Source organism: Ursus americanus, chromosome X (assembly GCF_024610735.1).
Source record: "Ursus americanus isolate L20-20 chromosome X, mUrsAme1.1.p, whole genome shotgun sequence".
NCBI classification, from domain to species: Eukaryota; Metazoa; Chordata; class Mammalia; order Carnivora; family Ursidae; genus Ursus; species Ursus americanus.
Window position 1 is genome coordinate 96,495,809 of NC_142164.1, and position 21,300 is coordinate 96,517,108.

Genomic DNA, 21,300 nt, shown 5'->3' on the forward strand with positions numbered 1-21,300 from the left:
GACATGCTCAATTCTCATGCTTCGGTACTGTTAAGCATGTAATGGTTTTAGTTTTGTTCACTGAAGTTATATGTGTAATGAATACCGGGGATCCAATCAGAAAAACAAATAAGCATAAATAACATTCTACCTGTTTAGCATGACAAATATGGACCACTACAGCTAGAATGAGGACACTGAACAAAAGAAGAGGACTGGAGCAATCATTCTTTTCACTGCATGTGTGTGTTCGGTTCATTAGCAAGAAAGTCTTTCAGTCACTGTTTTTATAATATCTTAATGAAAAAAATATTTAAATATGCCATATTCAAGTCCTTCCCTTTATTTCTGGAAAGAAAAACAAAGGAGAAAATTCCCATTCTGCTTTACTGAGAAACCACTATTTAATGAGTATATTAGTGTCTGATAAATCCCATAGCAATATATATTATTATTGTACAGTTTCTTTTTAGAAATGAACCTTTGTATGTACTGACCAAAGAGTGGGATAAAGAGTTGTGATTTTGTTTTGAAATTCTTTAGAAATGCATAGTTTTATTACAGCTGTGAATCTCCTTAGGTTTTTAAGGAGGCTGCTTCAAAGGATGTCATTAATAATCTTCTCAGGTGCTTACAGAGCATGTGTCTGTCAGCAGAATTAGAGAATCACCCAACTAGAGAACAGGTTTCACAATACCCTGAGACCTATTTTGTTCATTAGAGAGGAAAATGGCTTGTGTTAAGTCTAAATTGACATGCTTGCTAATTTCAGCAGTAAAAGCTGTTCATTGTGGTCAGGTTTAATTTAGATTAAAGTTGATCGGGTTACTTCTACAACATACTTCTTAAACGAACTTTGTGATCCTAAAAGAAGGAGAAAAGTAAAGCCAACATTGAAAAATATATCCAGAAGAGAGAAGCGAAGAATAGCTTCGTTGTATGAGGGTGAATTAATAACTCAAATGAAAATAATGATGAAGATAATCTTTGTGATATAAAAATTTCCAAGTATCAAAAAACACAAATTTGCATTTAAATTACACAAAGCATACCTCATCCATTCGTCCACTGTTATACCCATAGTGCCTAGAACAATACGCAGCACTTGAGATTTACAAAATGGAAGAATGAGTGGGTAAATGAATTTTTGTACTACTTTGCTACCTCTGTAATGTAGAGTTACTGGTTAAATTTGAGGGAAATTTTGACTTTATCTGAGGGTTCTGGTTAAGTCGGTTTTTAAAAAATTCTCTTGAATGTATTAAATATTTAAGAGTCAGGAATTCCAAAGTATATTTTAAGTTTGCTGTGTCACAGATGACCAGAGTTTAACATTCTAACCCTGGAAAACATCTTATTTCATAAAATCTATCTACTACTCTATGGTTCCCATTTTAAAATTTGTTCAGTACTCTCCAACTGACTTATGCCACTTACTTCAATAGCTGTCTTTGGCAATTTGTTCCATATTTCAAACACCCTTTTGTGTAAAGAAACTATAAAAGTTAGAAACCTGAAAATTGGATTTTTCTTCTGAGCAATCACAGCTTATAAATGTGGAAAATTGGTTAAAAGTTAGCCCCTCCAATTTTTCAATACAGAGAGGGGAAAATGCTCAAAATAGATGTGTGATGTTTGGATAAGTTCTTGCCATTATTTTAATACTACCAAAAGCAATTGAGCTGAAATCACAAGGCCTATCTCCCTACCTGTTCACAAAAGAAACACTGCAAGATGTTCAAAAGTTGGCCTTGGGTTGAGACCCAAAAATCTTTAGAAAATCAGCAGTCGTCAAAGAGCATAGTAGATAACTAAGTTTCGGGAACATTACTGTCTACCACATTTCATCCCTTCACATTCACTGGCCTCACGAGGTAGTGGAAACAGCATCAGATGTAAAACCATAAAGACTTCCGGCTTAGTTATTAGTCTGGTTATTAGGAGAATAAAAGCAAGAACATGTGTGTAGGGGTTATAAACTAGTAACAAATATTCACTATGTTTTCCCAAATTGAAATAAAATGTATTCCCTTTTAGAACAAAAACAAGGGAGAGATCTTATTTTTCCCAAGCTTCTTTGTAAATATTGCTGGGATATGGGCCCTTTAGAGTAGAGAGAGTAAGGGGACAGAGACACTAGATGGGAGACACAGGAGGGAGGGAGGGATTTCTTAATAATTAACATTGTCATCCATAAATAAATACATAAATAAATATTTCTTGGCTTTATTCTGTTGGTACTTTTATCGAATGCAGTATTAAATTAAAGTCATTTGTAATACAGAGTATGAATACTAATACTTTCCTTGGGGAAGGACTGACTTGGCTCATCTGCGTCACCCTCACATTTTATGGGTGAGGAATCTAAGGTACAAAGAAGTTAAATAAGTTACATCTCTTAAATCACTTCCATGCTTTTCCTGTTTCTAAAATATACATCTGAGTTTTGACACCACACAAAATGAGATTACAAGTATAAATAGCTATCTTTCGTAAATACATTGTCATAATTCAAAACTGCATTTCTTACTTGTGGTGCTCGTACATTGGTTTAAGTAAACCCGGGTACTCTGGAACGACTGTTTAAGCTCTTAAATAGTGAAGCAAATCTATAATCAAGATTTTCATTTGAAATATTTTTGGTATCTAAGAATGAAACACATTTCTTACTGAATTGTTGCCTATAAAGCCTTACACATTAGAGATTTATATCCAGCAACATCTTTTTTTTAATTTCCAAAAGTGCTTTGGTTGGTTTGAAAATTGCACTTTACTTTGTATCACATAAAAGGAATGCACAATGTTGGAGCACCTCAATATTAAGTTGTATTTTCTTCCTTCAGGCAACACTACAGGATTTGGAACAGAGGCGCCCCCAGTTGGAAGAACTCATTACCGCTGCCCAGAATTTGAAAAACAAGACCAGCAATCAAGAGGCTAGAACAATCATTACTGATCGAAGTAAGTCCTTTAACAAGCTGGTGAAACTTAGAGAAAGATGTAAGAAAAGTTTCCAATAATGACTGAAGTTGATTGACCTCCGTTGTGTTCCTAAAAATTGCGCAAAATCGTTGTAAATGATAACTTCTGTGCTAAGGTTTTCCAGTCCATAATGTTATCTTTCCATAACCGAATGTAATTCCATGGAAGAGAGGAAAGAAATTTTTCATCAGTCCAGGCTTCTGTAGATGCAAAGCATGGGGCGGCGGGTGTGGTGAGCATGGTGTGGCAGAACACTCGCTCCTCACTTGTCATCTCTCTGGGCTAGCGTCCATGCGGCTGTCAGTCTCTCCCTCAGATTCTTGGTTGTTGGTGCATGCAGGCAGTTGCTTCCTGGACCATCTTTCATTCCCTTCTGTAGTGGCACTTTCATATCTGGACATCCCTCTGGTACTGTGCCGCCCTCATTGTGTAGTAGCAGAAATCAGTGCTTCGTTCCTCCTGCCATACTGGAGTGGGTGGCAATCTTGGGAGGCTTTTGAAGGCCCATCTGCCTGGACATTGCATCTACTTTTTTCTTCTTTACACAGAGTGATTCAGAGTGCCTGTGTATAGGGTCAGGAAGAGTAGAAGAAGCAGAAGGGGAAACTACTGTCTTTCTGTTTCCCTCAGAGGCTCGCCTCAGGAATGAGGCCCAGCTCACCTCTGCTCTCTGACTGGCATGCATCTCCCAGGGTTTCCTCCCTTCCCTCTCCCTCCCTCCCCTCCAGGGACACACATCAATACTTACTTTTTGTTTTTTTTTCCGTTCCCTGTCTTGCCACCTCTCATCCCTTCTCACAGCCAGAGGAAATTTTTTCTACTGCGGGAGTAGGGAAATCCTTCATTTCATCTTTTTTTTTTCCTTCCAAATCTTTTGTCTTTTTCTAGGCCTAGGCTTTTGGACCTCAAAAACCAAGAAACCATGTCTTCAATAACTTACATTGTCTTGCATTAGCCCTTGGCTCAGGAATGGAAGCAGAATGCTTTGCAGCCAGTATGTTGGGGGAGGGGAAAGAGTAACCAGTATAAAGGGTTAATTTATGAAAAATAGTATTGGTCATACCTGTATTTATTAGGTAAATGGTGATAATAATAAATACCTGTATTTATTAGGTAAATGGTGATAATAGCTTCCTCTTAGGTAGCAGATGGTAGGTGTTGTGTTGTGTGTGTGTTTCTGTGTGTGGGTGTGTACAAAATCTTTATAAAATCCTGTCAGGTAAATTTCATAACCCTTCATTTTGTAGAAAGGTTAATCAAATTGCTCAAGTTTACAAAACAAGCAAAGACCAGAGCTTGGAATTTGCAAATGTTTCTTTCTGGCTTGAAAGTCTGTGTTCCTTCTAGAATGTTTACCATGTCCCATTCTGTTTTATTGTTTTTCTTAGTGACCTTAATCACTAGGACTAGGATTAAATACTTTTTTGGTCTGCAAATTATGTATATTTTGATTTACTTCCTAAAGACATTCCTCTTTCAGTTGTCATGATTGTTAATTAAAAGAGATTTTTCTTGATTTTGAAATTTTAACCCTTTATTGTTGCTCAAAGAATGTATTTGCATATATGCTATCATATTAGTTGGGTAGTACTAGCCGCTATACGTCAGATCCCGAGTCTTGGTGACTTACCATATCAGATGCTTACTTTTTTCCTGGCACAGTCTAAAATAAGCAGCTCTCTGTGAACTCATTCAGGGACCCAAGCCCCTTCCATCCTTTGTGTCCAGATCATCTGAGTCCTATGCATTTAATGGGTAGATGAGGAATAAACATTGTTCATTGGAATTTGAGACAGGCCTAGAAGTGGTACACATGAATTCTGTTCATAGTCTGTTGGCTGGAACTTGTCACATGACCACATCTAATTGCAAGGAAAACTACAAAATATTGTCCAGTGTTGAGCCTGGGAAGGAGAGAAACTAGTTTGGTAAGAAACTCGTCATTCTCTTCCACAGCTAATTTGGATAGGAAGAATACACTTCAGTTGTAGAGTTCTCTGTAAGTTATAGAATGTCATTTGTATAACCGGCAAGGCAAGAGCAAAATCGCCTTGTAATGACCAACACAGACAGCTCTTCAACTGATGTAGTAGAATGTTCCTCCCTCAAACTGGAACCATGAGGCTTCTTCATCAGGTTGCAACATACTGGTCCAAAAGAATGAATCTTAGTGAGTGATTTACTTAGTATGAGACTGAATTCCCATTACACAGTTAGGTGATCTGTTTCTTGCCTGAGAAATATGGAAATTTGGCAAAAATGTTTATGCAAATCTGAACACGCTGTATAGAAAGTCATTTGTCATTTTACTAATGAAAAATAACTTCTTTTTTTTCCCTAAGAGGAAAATAGCACTAATTTATTTTATACTATCCATTCAACATTGTCTAAACATTTTCCATTATCCCTTGCAATCTTTTTTTTGATATTGTATTGACTTTTTTTCGTGATGTAGATTAAAATTGAGTGACCAAAGGGCAGGTTTTTATCTCTCTGCTAATATCCAGTAATTTGAACAGTTCTATTTTTCTAAGCTTTTGTCTTTTAGGAATGAATACCTTTATGAATATTTGTAGTATAGTGGAAAGATTCCAATCCACGTGGTCCAAAAAAAGCATTTTCTTAAAAGCCAAGTGTCTGTTGAGACATGTCATGTTGCTTATTAAGAGCCTAAGCCAGAATCTTCATTCCAAATATGCCCGGAGCCTTTAATGCTGCTACCAGGATAATTCCGACAAGATATGTTTATCTAAACAATGTCATTTGCAGCCCTGCTGTGCTTCAGTTTATCTCTCCCTCCATTTGAAATCTATGAAATGGGATGGAGATTGAATACTCATAAAGTTTCAATCATGTTCAAAATAGAATTTTCCTTAGTCTAGATTTGGCTTTCGGGGAATGAGCAGAAATAAAATACTTGCTCATAAAATTGTATTCTCTTATTTGAAGATTTCAGTATTCCTTTTTTATTGCCCTGAAACTTCTAGAAATACTTAAAAAGGAATCAGCTAAATAAAGAAAAATATTCAGTAAGAGTATAATGCTATATTGAAACATTTTCCTTCCTTGGTAAGTCCCAGTTCATAACTTTGAACAGTTGGGGAAATCTATATATACTTATTACATTCTATCAAGAGAAAAGTCCAGTACAAAGCAATTCCTCTCTACTAGTAATATCCATGCTAAAATCTCAAGTAATTGGGTCTGCAAAATACCAACACGTTTCACTGTATACAACGATTTCCACGGTATCTGTTGTTTTCAGGTGACTGTATTGATGGAAATCATGTTGCAATAATCTAGGTGAGAGAAAAAATTTCATTCTAAGTGCATTCAAATAAAAGCTCTCCTTGCTGTTTCTGATGTTCAGACTCTCATTTTCCTTCAATTCTTTGGTTGCTGAACATGTCAGCCATTCCTGGTCATTTTTGTCCCACAAAAGGGCTAGCTAGATCAGGGGACCAAAACCAGGTAAGATTGAAAGGATCTCAAATTGCTAAGTGGGAGGTTTCTGAATTATGCAAAACTCTTGTTCATGCCCATTACGGCGGCAGGTCGTAATACCGTAATACCTCATATAGCAGTGAGGAGGATACGGAAAAAAAGAGTTCCTCTCTCTTATTGGTCCATTTATTCCACAAATAGTATTGGTGAATGTGGCTTGTCTGACATATGTATTTTAGAGCCTTGCTTCTGTAGCTTCTCCTGCTACATAACCCCCACCATTACCATTTTAAAGATCTATAACAAAGCATGTACAGGTTCTGAGGGCAAGCTGCCTGGGCTGACTTCTTAGTGGTAGCTTTGTGACCCTGAACAAACAGCTGATCTCAGTAAACTATCTGATCTCTGTCACCGCCTCTATAAAGTAAGATTACTTGTACCTACCTCAAGGTTGGGAGAATTAGATGAGGTAATACAGGAGGAGATCCAAGCCACAGTAAGAGTTGAGTAAATGTTAGTTCTTGTTATTTTAATTATGATCTAATCGGGTTGTTTGAATGCTTAGTGGGAAAGCATTTAAAAAGCTCTTTGGTAGCTGCCTGGTTCTCATACTACAAAGAAGAAAAGAGAGAAGTTAAAAAAAACAAAACCAAAAGGAGAAGTTTGCTTTGGAACACACGGAATAACATATATAAATAGAATTAAATATGTGAGTGATACCATACTAAAAGCAAGGCAATTCATGTAAGCTGTTTTATTGTCAGTATTTACTATGACCTTAGGAGGGTAGATATTATTATTCTCACTTTAGAGATTGAAATATTGAAGCTCAGCAAGCTTAAGTAATGTGCCTAGGGTTGTAGTAAGATGGCAAGTGAGAGACTAGGATTTAAACTTCTGTCTATACGATTCTAAAGCCCAAGGCGCAGCAAAGGAAAAATGTTGGTTAGTCAAAAAAGAAAGAGAAGAAAGAGAAGAAAGAGAAGAAAGAAAGAAAGAAAGAAAGAAAGAAAGAAAGAAAGAAAGAAAGAAAGAAAGAAAGAAGAGTGTTTGAGAACTGAAAATATTAGGAGTAACAGTTTAGTGTAATGTGGATATAATTTTTACTGCTCCCATTTATACTGCTATCTTCTACGCATTTGGGTATGTAATCATAGGATTGTCTCTTACATGTGTTGGAAATGTATAGGATGGCGAACCTCTGTAATGTACCAGCTGGCAACCTTGACCAAGGGGATTCACTTCTCTAAGCCATGGTTTTCTCATCTGTGACATGGGGGTAATGATAATATGTAAGCTGGTACGGTGATTATGAAGATAAAATTATGTGAGATTTCTAAACCGAAGACCTCACATATATTAGATGCTCGAAATGGTCCGTACCATCATGGTGAGATGGATTTGGTACAGAGGAACTGGAGATGGGAGAATATGAAGGGGGGTGTAACATACGGTCACGTAGCAGCTAAACCAGGGGAGGAACTTCTGAAACAGAATGCCAAGTCTTAGGAGAGAATTATTTCCTTTAAAATTATTTTTTCATCTAAGGCTTTTTCAAACCAGTTTGGAATTCTTTGAGAAATTTGGTGACATTGTATAAATTTTAAGAAATGAGTTCACATCGTATTGCTTAAAGAGCTGGTATACAGGACTGTAGAGGGAAGAATGTTCTGCTGCACGGGAATAAAAATACTCTCACAGGATTTTTGAATTAACTGACAGTTTTATAGCAGCTTTGTCAACCTATCATTCACTGCTGCAACCAAATGTATGAAATTCTTCACGGTGAAATAAAAAGACTTTGTTGTTCTCCACGTTTTTATGAAATCTCTATTGCTAATGAAATGCCAGCCAATATCTTCCTCTCAGGTATTGTCTATTAGAGAGTTGCTTATTTTAGAAGAAGTGGAGTCAACCATATAAATTTCCTTCTTTTGACATCTAGCACCTGCTGTCAACCTGTTACAACTACAGGCAGCTCTCAGAATTTACATCCACCAGGATGCCGCCGGCAACCGAGGAGTTCAGTTCAGTTAAATATTTGAATGCTTACTCTGTGCTAGTTAACATCAGATGTGATGGTTGGGATACAGGGAAAAATAAGGTTCAGCCTTTGTCTTAAAAGAGGTTACAATCAAATGTGGGTATTTGGACGAGTCTATTTGGGCAAGGCAGTCTAGGATGTCTAGGATAAGTACTTCAGTAGAGCAGTATTATGAAATCTTGAAAGAGAACAAGAGGAAGGAAGATTGGATCTGAATGAAGGGGTTCTGGAATGCTTCTAGGAGGAGATTAAATTTGAACTGGTCACGAATAGGATTTTTAAAAGCAGAAGAAGGCTGGGAAGGGAAGGATATTTCAGGAAAGGATAAGAGGAGAAGACATAATTAGACTTAAGTTAGCTATGGTGTGACAGATGAATTTGTAGAAGTGGGAGTGTGTCTGTGTGTATGTTGTGGAGGATACGGGAGTAAAAGCAGTCAGAGAGACAAGGTAGGAGGAAAGAGAACCCAAGCTAGAGCAGTGGCAGTGGAATGGAAAGAAAGAACTGAATTAAGACAGACAGTAGAGCTAGCACTAACAGGATTTGGACATTGAGTGTGTGGGATCTAAGAGTGAGCTTGCCTCTTAAGATTTTGAGATTCGGTGCTTTGGAAGATGGTAATATAACCAAAGACAAATTCAGGACAAGGAGTTGAATATGGGTGATACAATAACGTGCTTAAGAAAATGTGAGTAGAGATTTCAGAAGCAAAGTTACTTCTAAGCAGATTTGGAAACTACCTGGAGTAGATGAGTTTGCAAAGAGACAGGGAGCCAGATGAAAAGAAGAGTAGACCTAGGGAAGAGTCTGGAATTTGGCTTACATTTAAGGAATGTAGGAAGAGGAGTTAGCATCATGTCTCCCTGCGGCAACTTACAATATAGGTGCATTTAGACAAACACACACTGAAGAATGAGTTTGTAAGTTTTGCTCTCTATTTTGTTTACTGTATCTCTGCTGTACCACCAGTCCAATAACATAAATTTCTTCCTGGTTCTTAGTGGTACATCAAATAAGAAACCCTTTAGCTGAGAGTTACAGATGGTTGTGTTTATGTATATCAGGTTTCTGAGTCACCCTTCAGTGTACCAAGAAAAATAGATGACCATTTGCCATCTAGGTCTAGTGAATCATTTTGCTTTTCATTTTGTATGTTTCGGTTATTTTTCAAATACTTTGCACAAGTAAGACTAGACAGATAGTAAAAAAAAAAAAAACCCACAATTTTACTAGAAATTTTAATAAGAATTGAACCCAAAAATCTTTGTATAAAATAAATTTGGAGGTACAAACATAAATGATGTAGTGTCCCACATCATTTTAGAAAAATAGGATGGTTTAGGTTCTTCAACAAAACATTATGTGATGAAGTCCTTCCTGTTGAACAACTAACTAGATTAAAATATGCTATTTTCTTTCTGTCCTTAGAAATATATTGTTTGTTCATCAATCTTTGTGTTTGCTTATCATCTGAAGACTCGCAGTCTAAGATTTCACCTATATGATCAATTTCACCATCATCACTGGAGTCTAGAATGTTGATTTCTGTCTCTTTGCATTTATCTTCTATTCTGTCTAATAATCGTAAACATCTTCCTCTATCAATTTTCTTGTCTTTGACATAATGGGAGTAAAATGAAAAGTTCTACATTTTCAACTCTGTTCAATGAAAGCTAAAAACAGACTCCAAAGCTGTTGTCCCCAGTCTTTTTATACCTTCCTGAAGATGCACTATTTGGAACAATGTAATAAGAAACCTAAAGGATGAAGATTTTTTTCATTATTGTATCGTCCTTCTATATAATTCCATCATTCTTTCATTTACAAATCTTTTTAGCATACTTAGGAAAAACTTATGATTTGTTGATGAAATAGCAAAAATGTTTCCAAATATAGGAAAAATAAGCTTACTAGGACTACACAATGTATTTAGGTTTATGAAAGGCTTCACTGGACCCATATGGTAATTGAAAAATAAAATGAATTTTATTTTATTGAAAGAATAAGTAAAATTTCACTTTGTTTTTTGGTAGACCACCAGGAAAAAATAAAAGTCGAAAAATACCAATTTTTACAAGTAGTTAGAACTTCTTTAAAAAGAAACTCAAAATATATATTTGGGTGCAGTTAACCTTGATGGTATACCAAGGGTTAAGCAAAATATCTCTTGCTCAATCCCACTACAAAAATAAAAGTTTTACTACATGTATTACTATGATTATTATTTTATTATTGTAATATTAATCTTTACTTCCAGTGTTGTTATTCACTAAGAATGTGGTTATTAGCATTCTCCAGAGACTCCTGTAGATATGTATATGTGTATATATACATATGTATATATTTAATGTATTTGTTAATTATATTATGTAAAATATATACGTATATATGGGGAGAGAGAGAGACAGAGATTTTAAATAATTGGCTCATGAGATTGTGAAGACTACAAGTCTGAAATTTTTAGAGAAGGCCAGGAGGATAGATACTCTAAAAAGAGTTGATACTGCAGTCTTGAGTCCAAAGGTAGCCTGGAGCCAAAAGTCCTTCCTCTTTTGGGGACCTGTCTTTTCTCTTAAGTTCTTCAACAGTTTGGATAAGGCTCACCGACCTTATGGAGGCTAATCTGCTCTACTTACAGTCTACTGATTTAAACGTTAATCACATCTAAAAAACACCTCTACCGGCAGCATCTAGACTGCTGCTTAAACAAACAACTGGGCATCATTGTCTAGCCAATTTGACACATAAAATTAGCCATCACAGTGTGGTTCATAGTGCCATGTGTTTCCTCACATATAAATTTCATGATTTCTTTAATTTTCATTAGTATCCAATTAATAGGGTACCTGGAAATAGACATTAAATTGTAGAAATGATCTTTAACATCTTCATGAATTTCAGAGATCTATCAGTAATTATAACTCAAAAATTTACCTATAAGAAGCAAGTATATATGTTTTTCTTTCTTTTTAGACTTTTACTTACGTTGTGTTAATACTAAACATCTGTCATGAAATAATTCTGTTTTAATGTATCTCGTTCTTTAATTCTAGAAGAGGATTAGTATCAAAATATATTTGAACAGGATTTAAAATCCAAATAGCAGTCATAATTATTTTCAATTATTAATCTTTCCTTTGAGTGTGTAATAGGAATTACACTTATTTAAGGTGATGTAGCTACAATTATGAACCTAAATAGCACTTTCTAATTGCTTATTTTTTCATTATGTTTCTTTTAAAGATGAAAGATTTGGATTAGTAAATGTTCTACTCATCCACTTTAAAAACTACACATAATGAACATAACTATTAAATAAATAAACCAATTAATGAAAATGGATTTTTTTGTATGACAGAATAAAGATAATGGTGAATACGTATAATATAAAGAATCCCACGCTCAGACAAAGTGAGCTGGTAAGACAAATACAAATCAGAAGGAGACGTGCCCACAGGAGAAATGCCAGTTTTTCACAGGCTAGCATTTTTATTATATGGCCTAATGGGGCATTGCAACTGAAGACCTGAATTTCTATTATATTTTGGTACCTCTGGGTATAGAGAGGAGTATTCCTCCTTGGTGATATCATGCAGTTTAGATGAAGCTAAGCTTCATCTGGTTAGATATGCCATAGATGGCTCCTTAAAGACTCTCTCTCAGCTCTCTCAGGTGTTGAAAAAGCGTAGGATTTATTTTAGATCTACCATTTTTTTCTTTACCAAAATTTTCTCATTAATAATTTGAAACAACATAACACATTGCTTGCCACTAGTCTTTATTCTGCTGTACCTGCCTTAAGGGAAGCATTTATGAAGTAAACAGAAAGGATTAATAGATGGTGACCTTTCTGCATGCAAAGGAGACAGCTGGGCTCATTCTGCTTTAGCCAAGAAAAGGAGTTCGCAGTTACATATTACTGCAAAACAAATCGTCCCAAAACTGAGTGCCTGAAAACAGCAGTAATCATTTCTCATCTCTCACAGATTCTGTTGGTCAGGAAATCATGAGCATCTTGTTTGAGTGGTTCCATCTTGAGATTTCTCATGAGGTTGCAGTCGGTGGTCAAGTGGAGCTGCAGTCATACTAAAGCTTGACTGGGGCAGGAGGATCCACTTCAAGGCGGCTCACTCATTGGGTTTGTGAGTGGTGCTATCTAGTTGGTTCCTCTCTACACAAGCTTCTCCATGGGACTGCTTGAGTGTTCCTGTGACTTTGTGGCTGGCTTCCCCCGGAAGTAAACCATGGGTACAAGGCAAAAGCCATGGTACCTTTTTTGGACCTAGCCTTAGCATTTATACTGTTACTTCTTCTGTAAATTATTTGTCACACAGTTTGGCCCTGATGCAGTGAGGAGGGGGGACGAGGGACTCCAAAAGGTCATGAATACCAGGAGGTGAAGGTGATTGGGACCCCTGTAGAGATGACTCCCCCCGGACTTAACTGAGCCTTCAAAGGAAAGTTTCCTTCAAAGGAGAGTTTTTTCTATAGCTACTGGATATGTCAATTATTCTCTCACCCCGGTTCCACATGAGGAGTATTGGTTTTGAAAAGAAAAGGAAGCTTTTGAGTTTTGGAGGCCCAGCAGAAAGGCTTAGACAGCTGGTTGGTTATGGGATAATAGTGACCATGATGATGACAGTGGTGATTATTATGTTGATGTTAGTAAGACAAACATGTAAGCATGTCTTTCCCCCATTTCATTTTAAGCACAAGGTAATGCTAAAAGCAGTGCATCTAAAATGAGACGACAGTGTGTAAGTCCTGACTCTGCCCTTTGATGACAGTGGGACCCTTGGCAAATTCCTCCATCTCTCTCAGCCTTTGTTTGTTCGTCTGTAAAATTAGGCTCTGGATGCCCTTCCATACCAGATTACTGCTAGGATTAAAGGGAATGACATATAGAATAGCCCTTTTCAAATGGCAAATCAGTACACAGGTATTAGTGTCTTAAACATTTTGGGCTTCTGTAATGAGATGCCGTAGGTGGGGTGGCTTAACCAATACATACTTATTTCTCCAAGTTCTGGAGGACAGGAAGTCCAAGACCAAGGTGCCAGCAGATCTTGCGAGAGCCCTCTTCCTGGCTTGCAGAAGGCCATCTTGTAACGTTGTCTTCACACACTGGAAAGAGAAAAAGAGCTGCCCTCTCCCTCTGTTAAAGACACTGATGCCATCATGAGACCCCACCCTCATGATCTCATCTAAACTTTGTTCCTAAAGGCCCCATCTCCAAATACCATCACATTGGGGGGTAGGGTTTCAACGTATGAATTTGGGGATGGGGGATGCAAACATTCAGTACATTATTATCAGCCCTTCTCATTATTAAGAGCTCCACCATGTTGTCTAGGTTGTTGACACTTTGTTGACATGATTAATGTCCTGCTATAAGGCTAAGAGTCTTTCACATCTGGAAAGTGGATACATGAAGATTGAGAAATGTTCTTACGTCTATACACAGAATTTTTAGTACTTGCTCAAGAAATGTATCTTCACTGAGTGTTGATTCCCTTAAGTTCCTATCTAGGAATTTGGAAAAAAATAGGTTCTCCATCAAGATTTTCTGAACTAACGAATAAATGTTGGGCTTTATGATATTTTCTTCAGTATTACGATATAACAAAAATATTTCTGCAGAATATTCTATTTTTAGTGTTTCCAGCTACTGGAGAGTCTCGTTTATTACCATCTGTAATTCTAACCCTGGGTCACAGGAGTGAAGCCATTGAGAGTCCCCTACAAAGTCCAATAAGGTAGTTCTAGAAACAATAAACTTGGCCATTGGAATCCAATTTTTCTTTCACACAAGAGCCATAGAACCACTGCCTTGGGCCATAGCTGGCTTTCAGGAAAATGCAATCGGTGGAGGGAAAGAAAGGTATAGAGTCATATACCAGCCTAATTTCATTTGTTATCAGAAAAATGTATATTAAATAACAAAATGTTTGAAAATAGAAAATTGGGTCCCAAATGCACAGAATAAGAATGAGGGGAAAACACCTTTATCTATAATTAAACAGAAAACTGTGCCATGAATTGATAAAACCCAGTCAACCTGCAAATGTGAACATCAAGTGTAATTGTACAGAAAAATACGATAATATGAAAAACATAGAAATTGTATAGCCACATGTTGGCCTTTTGAAACAATGGCACTTTACCTGCTTCTCAGTAAGGATTTGGTTTAGTCTTAGGCATTGTAGGAACAGCTAAAAGATGAAGGCTCAGTCCTATTGGACAATAAAACGAGGAATTTCTCTTGATTAGTAGTAGTACCTGTACACTGCTCAGAGTTTTAGCACATCCTTTTATGTGTCTCTCAATATAGGGTGCCAGGCCAAACAAAGCATATATGTACATAGGGGGCATAGTACCGTAAGGAGTACATACCGATCAATGGAACGGGATTAATTTTTTTCTTAGCATCTGACAGGGCACTTAAAAGGCCTTAGGTTTCCCTCTCAGTAGCTAGGTGTTTTGGTAATGGAAAACACATCCCAGAGAATTCCAGAATATATGAAACATTTCAGACAGTTTGGAGGTGTCAAAACTTTTACGGACAGTACTTGGCAAAGTCAGATTTTATTCAGATTCTACAATATCTCATCTTATAAATAGTAATATTTTGTATCTGTGTTATACTTTACATAAATTGGACAAAGAACTCTAAAAAATATGAGTCGATTTGATATCCACAACCTTGCCTAAAGTCGATATTGTCCTTATTAAATAGATGAGGGAACCAAGGATCATGGTTTGTAATACCTTTCTCAAGGTCACACAGTTAGCATATGGAAGAGGCAGGATCTCACCCAAGTGTTCTGATTCTAGGAAAGGGTGTTAGACGGCTTTTCTTTCCTATGCTGAAAGGAGACAACATTTGAAAGTCAGTTATTAAAAATGTATATACATACATATACACATTTACACACATATTTATATATTCACATCTATATATATTTATGTAAATCTTACATGTATACTATTGACATATACTTGTATACATTATTTATTAACTTGTGATAGTTTATTTCAGCTAAGTTAAAATATATTGGGTATTTATCGAATCATGGTACTTAAAATCCTCACAGGGATTCGTTTTTATGCCTTAAGCAAAGTCACTTTTAAAAAAAGGAGCGAACATAGGTTAAAAGAAAAAAAAAAAACAGCTTTCCAGGAGGAGCCTCCGTTACCCTATTTCACCGATAGTTCAGATAGTGATATGGGGCGTAGTTCTTTCTCCTGTTGCCATGTTCGTAAGTGACGAAATGCCAGAGGTTAGGAATTTCAAGCGTTGTCCTGTCTTTCTGAGGACACTCTCCCCTAGTATATATTTTATCTCCCTGATGGAACTGCAAGCTTCACACTGTTACTCCTTTATATTTGAATTCCTGTAATTCTCACATTATTCTGAAAATAACAGGTGTGCCATAAATACGTACTGATTGAATGGACAGTCTCACGGGGTAGCTGGCGAATGGTGTAAGGCTGCCATCATCATCTCCAGACCATGAGAAAAAGAAAAAAAAAAACAATTTGCCTGAAGAGATTAATAAAATGCCCTGCTTAGAAAAGCAAAGAACAAACAAAAACCCACAGTACACACACCCAGATATTGGAATGGTGAGTGATATTTCAGTTTCAGAATAGTACAATCTCTTCTAAGCAGAACAGATTTAAAAAACACCTTGGTCTGATTGCAGTTCACATGCCTCAGCCTTGCAGAAAATGTACGAGGCCATTTGAAATAGTCTTCACTGCACTTTTGGAGGCTCTGCTGATTTGAGCAAAATGAAAATGAAATGTAAATAGAGAGTTCTTAATCTTCAGAAGCTCAAGTACCCCCCTCTAATCTTTAAAGTAGAAATTTGGATTCGGATTCTCTTTATCTTTTTTTTATTAATGAAAATTTCTTTTTCCTTTTATCATGATGTCTGTTGAAAGGGTTCAGAGAACTCAAATAAGGAAGTCATGTTATAACTTAAGACAAAATAGGAATGTGAATTTGTATTATATAAGGAAAACAGTGTCCGAAAAAGTTGCCTGTTGTCCCTAGGGGAAGCAGAAGAAATATCAACGCAGAGCAGCCAACAAGATGTGCTGTGGCCATTAAAAACATCACATTCACTGGCTTTACACTTCATTAGGTGGGTAATGAGTTGTACATATTTTAAGACTTAAAACAACCAGACTGACCATGATGGTTTGCATCGGTTAGTACCCGAATCTGGGATAGGCACTTGGGAGTTGCTTCATTTTAATGTACTAATAATATTTTGTTTATGTTTTGATTAAATAGTATCATTTCATTATTTTTCTGCTCTGGTTCTAAATTTATACGCCAACAAGTTGCATGGCCATTCCAAAAAGATTGACTTTAAATATATTTTTGACCTAGAAATTATGTAATGGGCCTTTACCATGAATATAGGAGCCAGATTCCTAATTCAAAATTCCATCCTCTAAAATAAGGGGCATAGACAACTGTCTAGTTCAGATAAAGATAGTTGACTGTGTGAGGGACAGAAAATAATTTTCCTTCTGCCCTTCTACGTTCTTGACTGAGGCACCCCTTGTAATAAAAGACAGATTAATAAGAGAAAAACAAGGAGAAGTTTAATAACATGTGTACCTCCTGTATACATGGGAGAGACCCAGGAAAACTGAGTAACTCCCCCAGATGGCCCAAGCCACCACCTTTAATACCATCTCCAGCTAAAGACAAAAGATGATGTTGGAAGGGGCCATGATGGGAGGCGTTCGGGCAAAACACAGTGGTCAAGGGTGTGGTTGTTCTGCAGATTGAGGTCCTTGCCTCCTCCACTGGTAGGAGTTACTAGAGATTTAGAGTCATCATTTCCCTCCCGGTCCAGAGCGGGAGACACCCTGACAAATGGAGATTTCTCCTATAAATGTAAATATCTCTTTGCAAAGGGTAACTTTTACTTCATTTTCAGGGCTTTTCTATGCCTGCTCTTTCTTAAAAAGAATCAGCTTAAAATAATCCTTATGCCAAATGGGCATATTTTGGGGTGGTATATTCTGCTCCCCTTCAACTAGAATACCAAGTTGGTTTTTAAAGATAGAGTTGGCATCCTGAAGGAATTTTAAAAGGATCTCAAGAAAATGTCATAATGCTGGTTTGAAACTAAAAGTAATAAAATTTTTATTCTGTTTTAGTATGCTAAACTAATTGAACAAGTTATTTCATTTAAAAATTAGCTTCCTCAGTATCACAGTGCACTATGCTAATAACAAAAGAGCATTAAATTATGTTCGTATATGATTTAGTATAATTTAATCAGAAATATAATAAATTCATCAAATTGTGCAATGGTGAATATTCCAAGTTCCTTTTCCATGTAAGTAGTAAGAAATTTAAGCATAGGCACCATCCTTAAAGTACCTAGATTAAGAATAGTACCTAGAAAACAGTCATTAAGTGCTTTACTAAATAAGTTTTCACCTTCAAGCTTGTAGAAGCAAATTAAATATAGATTGACCCTCTTCTAAAGGAAACAGAACTGATGAGACTGATGGCTTTCTTTTATAAATGTGTAAGTCTGCAAATATTTAATAAGGACCTAATTTACACAAAGAAGTCAATCTGGAGTGAAAGATTATTTTATTTATTTCCCAAACGCTATAGCTGAATTATACTTTAAACTTGACCTGATCTTTTTACTTAACAATTTGCATTAATATTTAAATTACGTGAAGGGCAAATGCAAGTTAAAATATTGAAATTTTCATTCACACATTTATTTATCAAATTTTGATTATGTACTTACAGTGTGTAAGGTGTCAGGCCAGGAATTATATGGTACTCCAAGAAAGCAATAACATAATCTCCTCCATTAAAGTGTTTGTTATTAAGTAGAAGCTGTAAAGTTATTACAATGTTAGATGTTTATATATACATATATATATGTATACATATGTATATATGCCATAGAAGAAATATAAGCAATATTTTCATAAACATTATATGGATTTGTGATTTTTAGTCTGTCCATTCATCCTTCTATACATCCATGCATTTATTCATTGTTCATTCTTTCATTTAATAATAATTATTGAGTGACCATTGGGAGAAAGGGATGTATAGAATGAATAAAATATGAATCCTTTTGTAAAAGAGTTGATAATCCAAGGGGAGACAGATGTGTACAGACAGAAACTTTGATACCAGAACGAAACATAAATGCAAGATACAAGCAAAGGAAAATGGAGGTGCAAAGGAGAAAGAGACTTGGCTGCCTGAAGGCAGAGACAGTTTTATTTCATCATAGATTTTCTGGAACCTAGGCCAGTGCTTGGCACAAAGGAGGTTCAGATGATGTGTTCATTGTCTCCTGAAGTAGTAGTGGAATGTATCATGGAAGTGAATCTGAAGCTGGACCTTTTAGCTGAGAGAAATACATTCCAAGGGGAAGAGGTGTTAGAGTCACAGAATTCAAGGCCTCCAGAGCGGAAAGAGACCTTAGAGACCATCTAGTACAATCTTTCTTCTTTCTGTCTTCAGTACTAGAGCACTTTGGTCTAACACTGCCCTAACACACACTTCCGTTTAACCAGATACTACACTGGAAGTGTCTAAATTGGAATCATTAAGGTCCTATAGAGAGCAGACATCAAAGTGAGGTATGCAAGACACTACCCCAGTGCAAATTTTGAAAGAAAAGTGATAGGAAGAGATCCAGAAAAGAGTGACTTGGGAAAAATTTGAGGGCTCTTCAGAAAAAATTCTGTGAGTGCCCCCTTTCTCATACAGCCCCCCACTTTCACAAGGCGAGGAGCTGACCTTCCCATTTTCAGAGAGAGGACTTTCTCTAGGTACACCTGAAGGAGTGCATCATTGGCTTCCAAGATTCTGACGTGGGAGTGATTGCCACCAAAATAAAACACAACATTTATCTGGATTCAAGACCGCAGATGAAAGGACACCAGTTATTGTCAAGTGTAGAAAAGCTTCGTCAAATCCCTCTAGTGATATTTAACATAGGCCAGACCCCGGAAAGCAAAAAGTCGCATTCTAACAGTGACAGTACTGAGTCAAATAAAATCTTTCTGCTCCTTTTCCCTCTTCTCCATACACTCCCATTCAACTCTGTTAGCATGAGAAAGAACAGCTAGAGAATGAAAGAGAGAAAGAGGAAATTCACCATACTCACTACTCAAGGTGGTCAGGGACCTGGCCCAGTTGCAGCCTCCACTAGTTGGGGAGAAGTTGTGTATGTGGATTAAGTTTGAAGTGTTAATTAATGTGCAGGACTGGAAATTCTAATTTTAACATATTAAAATGGCAATAGGACCTTGTGTTACTTTATGATAATACATGAAAAGACATGGGACCTGCCCATATTTTTACCCAGAGACCAGAGAAGAACTACCTCCCTGAGCAGATTTAACGGGAGAAAGGATGACAGACAAAGCTGTCTTTATGCTTAAATGCCACAAATCCTGATTATTCAACATACAAGTTATACCTTTTACAGACTTTTTAAAAGGGAAAACAACATAAAGGAGTTTGCGTCAGTATATGCACAAAGGTAACACTTGTAATATTTTGGTCCAACTAAAAAAGTCAATCAATTGCCACTGAAATAGTTTAACTGGATAAATAGAAAAATCTCTATCATACCAAAATTGATAAGGAGTCGAAGGCATGGATTTTTGGAAGTGTGTGGTAACCTAGGAAGAGTAAGTACTAGAGCTGGAATGTTGCCTTCTAAGGATTATTACCAAACAGGAGGGCTGGCTGTTCATTAGGACAGCTGTGGTAGACAAACCTGCTATGTTATAGAACAACAGATTCTGGTCGGCTGTATGGGACACTAATCACGTAGGATAATTATAACATGGTGGGCTGAAAGATCCTCCCAAGAAACCATGCCAGTGCTTAATTATGGTGAGTTACTTCTCTTTCCCATCAAAATGTCACGATCCAACCCACAACTGTGCATACATTTTTTTTGTAATTTTCTTACTTTGAATGTCTTTACACTTCTCCAAGATCCATCCATATCCTCCCTGTTCTTAAAAATAATCTTTCAGACAATTTATCTTTGATAACTCTCCTATAAATTTGAACAATAGGTGTAAACAGACACTTGACATTCCAAAGGAATATTCTTCAAGACCATGTGGATCAACACATCTTCAAATGCCATTACGGGGTATGTGAAGTATGTATTTTCTCCAAAGTACATACTTTACAGTCCTCATAATAGATCTTTACAGATGAGGAAAATGGGACCTAGAAAGGTTAAGTGAAGTAGCTAATAAGCATTCCGATTAATATTTGAACTCGGATCTGGCTGAGTAGAAAATACGCATTCCTAACTCTTTCTCCTAGATGTGTTTTCTATTTGAACTGTGTATCACTATATAAGTTTCCCACTGGGGCTCCTTTTCAGGGTCTTTTTAATACTTAAGTCACTTGTAAAATGAGTACTTTCTTTGAAAGAGAAATCCATTAGACAGAAAAAAACAACTTGGCAATAAATTTTAGGCATTAACCCCATGCCAAGTAATTATCAGAAGGCCTCGTGCTTTGAGACTGCACAAGTGTGATCTTAAGATAATGGAGTGAAGTTTGCATTGTGAACCTTCTTGATGCTTTACATCGTGACATGCTTCGTGGATTGGCTTCCTAAAAGATTTGTAAAGCATTCTGGGAAGGTGTGCCAATTAAAAACCGGAGATTGGCTAAAGGCTTGAAGCAATTGAATTTTGAATACAGATGGTGCCAAATTGAATGTTTCCATAGCAACAGACTTTTCCTTAATAACTTTTAGATGGGAAGGGGAACATAAAAGGAAACCATCTTTCAGCAGATGTATATT

General features: G+C 36.5%; 1 protein-coding gene across 11 annotated transcripts in view; it reads left to right on the forward strand.

Moving 5' to 3' along the window:
• The window catches only part of DMD (dystrophin), a 2,097,152-nt gene that overhangs the window by 1,525,958 nt on the left and 549,894 nt on the right, over nucleotides 1–21,300 (forward strand). For all 11 annotated transcript variants that reach the window (XM_087859359.1, XM_087859361.1, XM_087859356.1 and 8 more), the window contains one exon: nucleotides 2,823–2,940. In XM_087859359.1, the coding sequence (XP_087715485.1) occupies nucleotides 2,823–2,940 (118 nt within the window). The remainder of the gene's footprint in view (nucleotides 1–2,822; nucleotides 2,941–21,300) is intronic.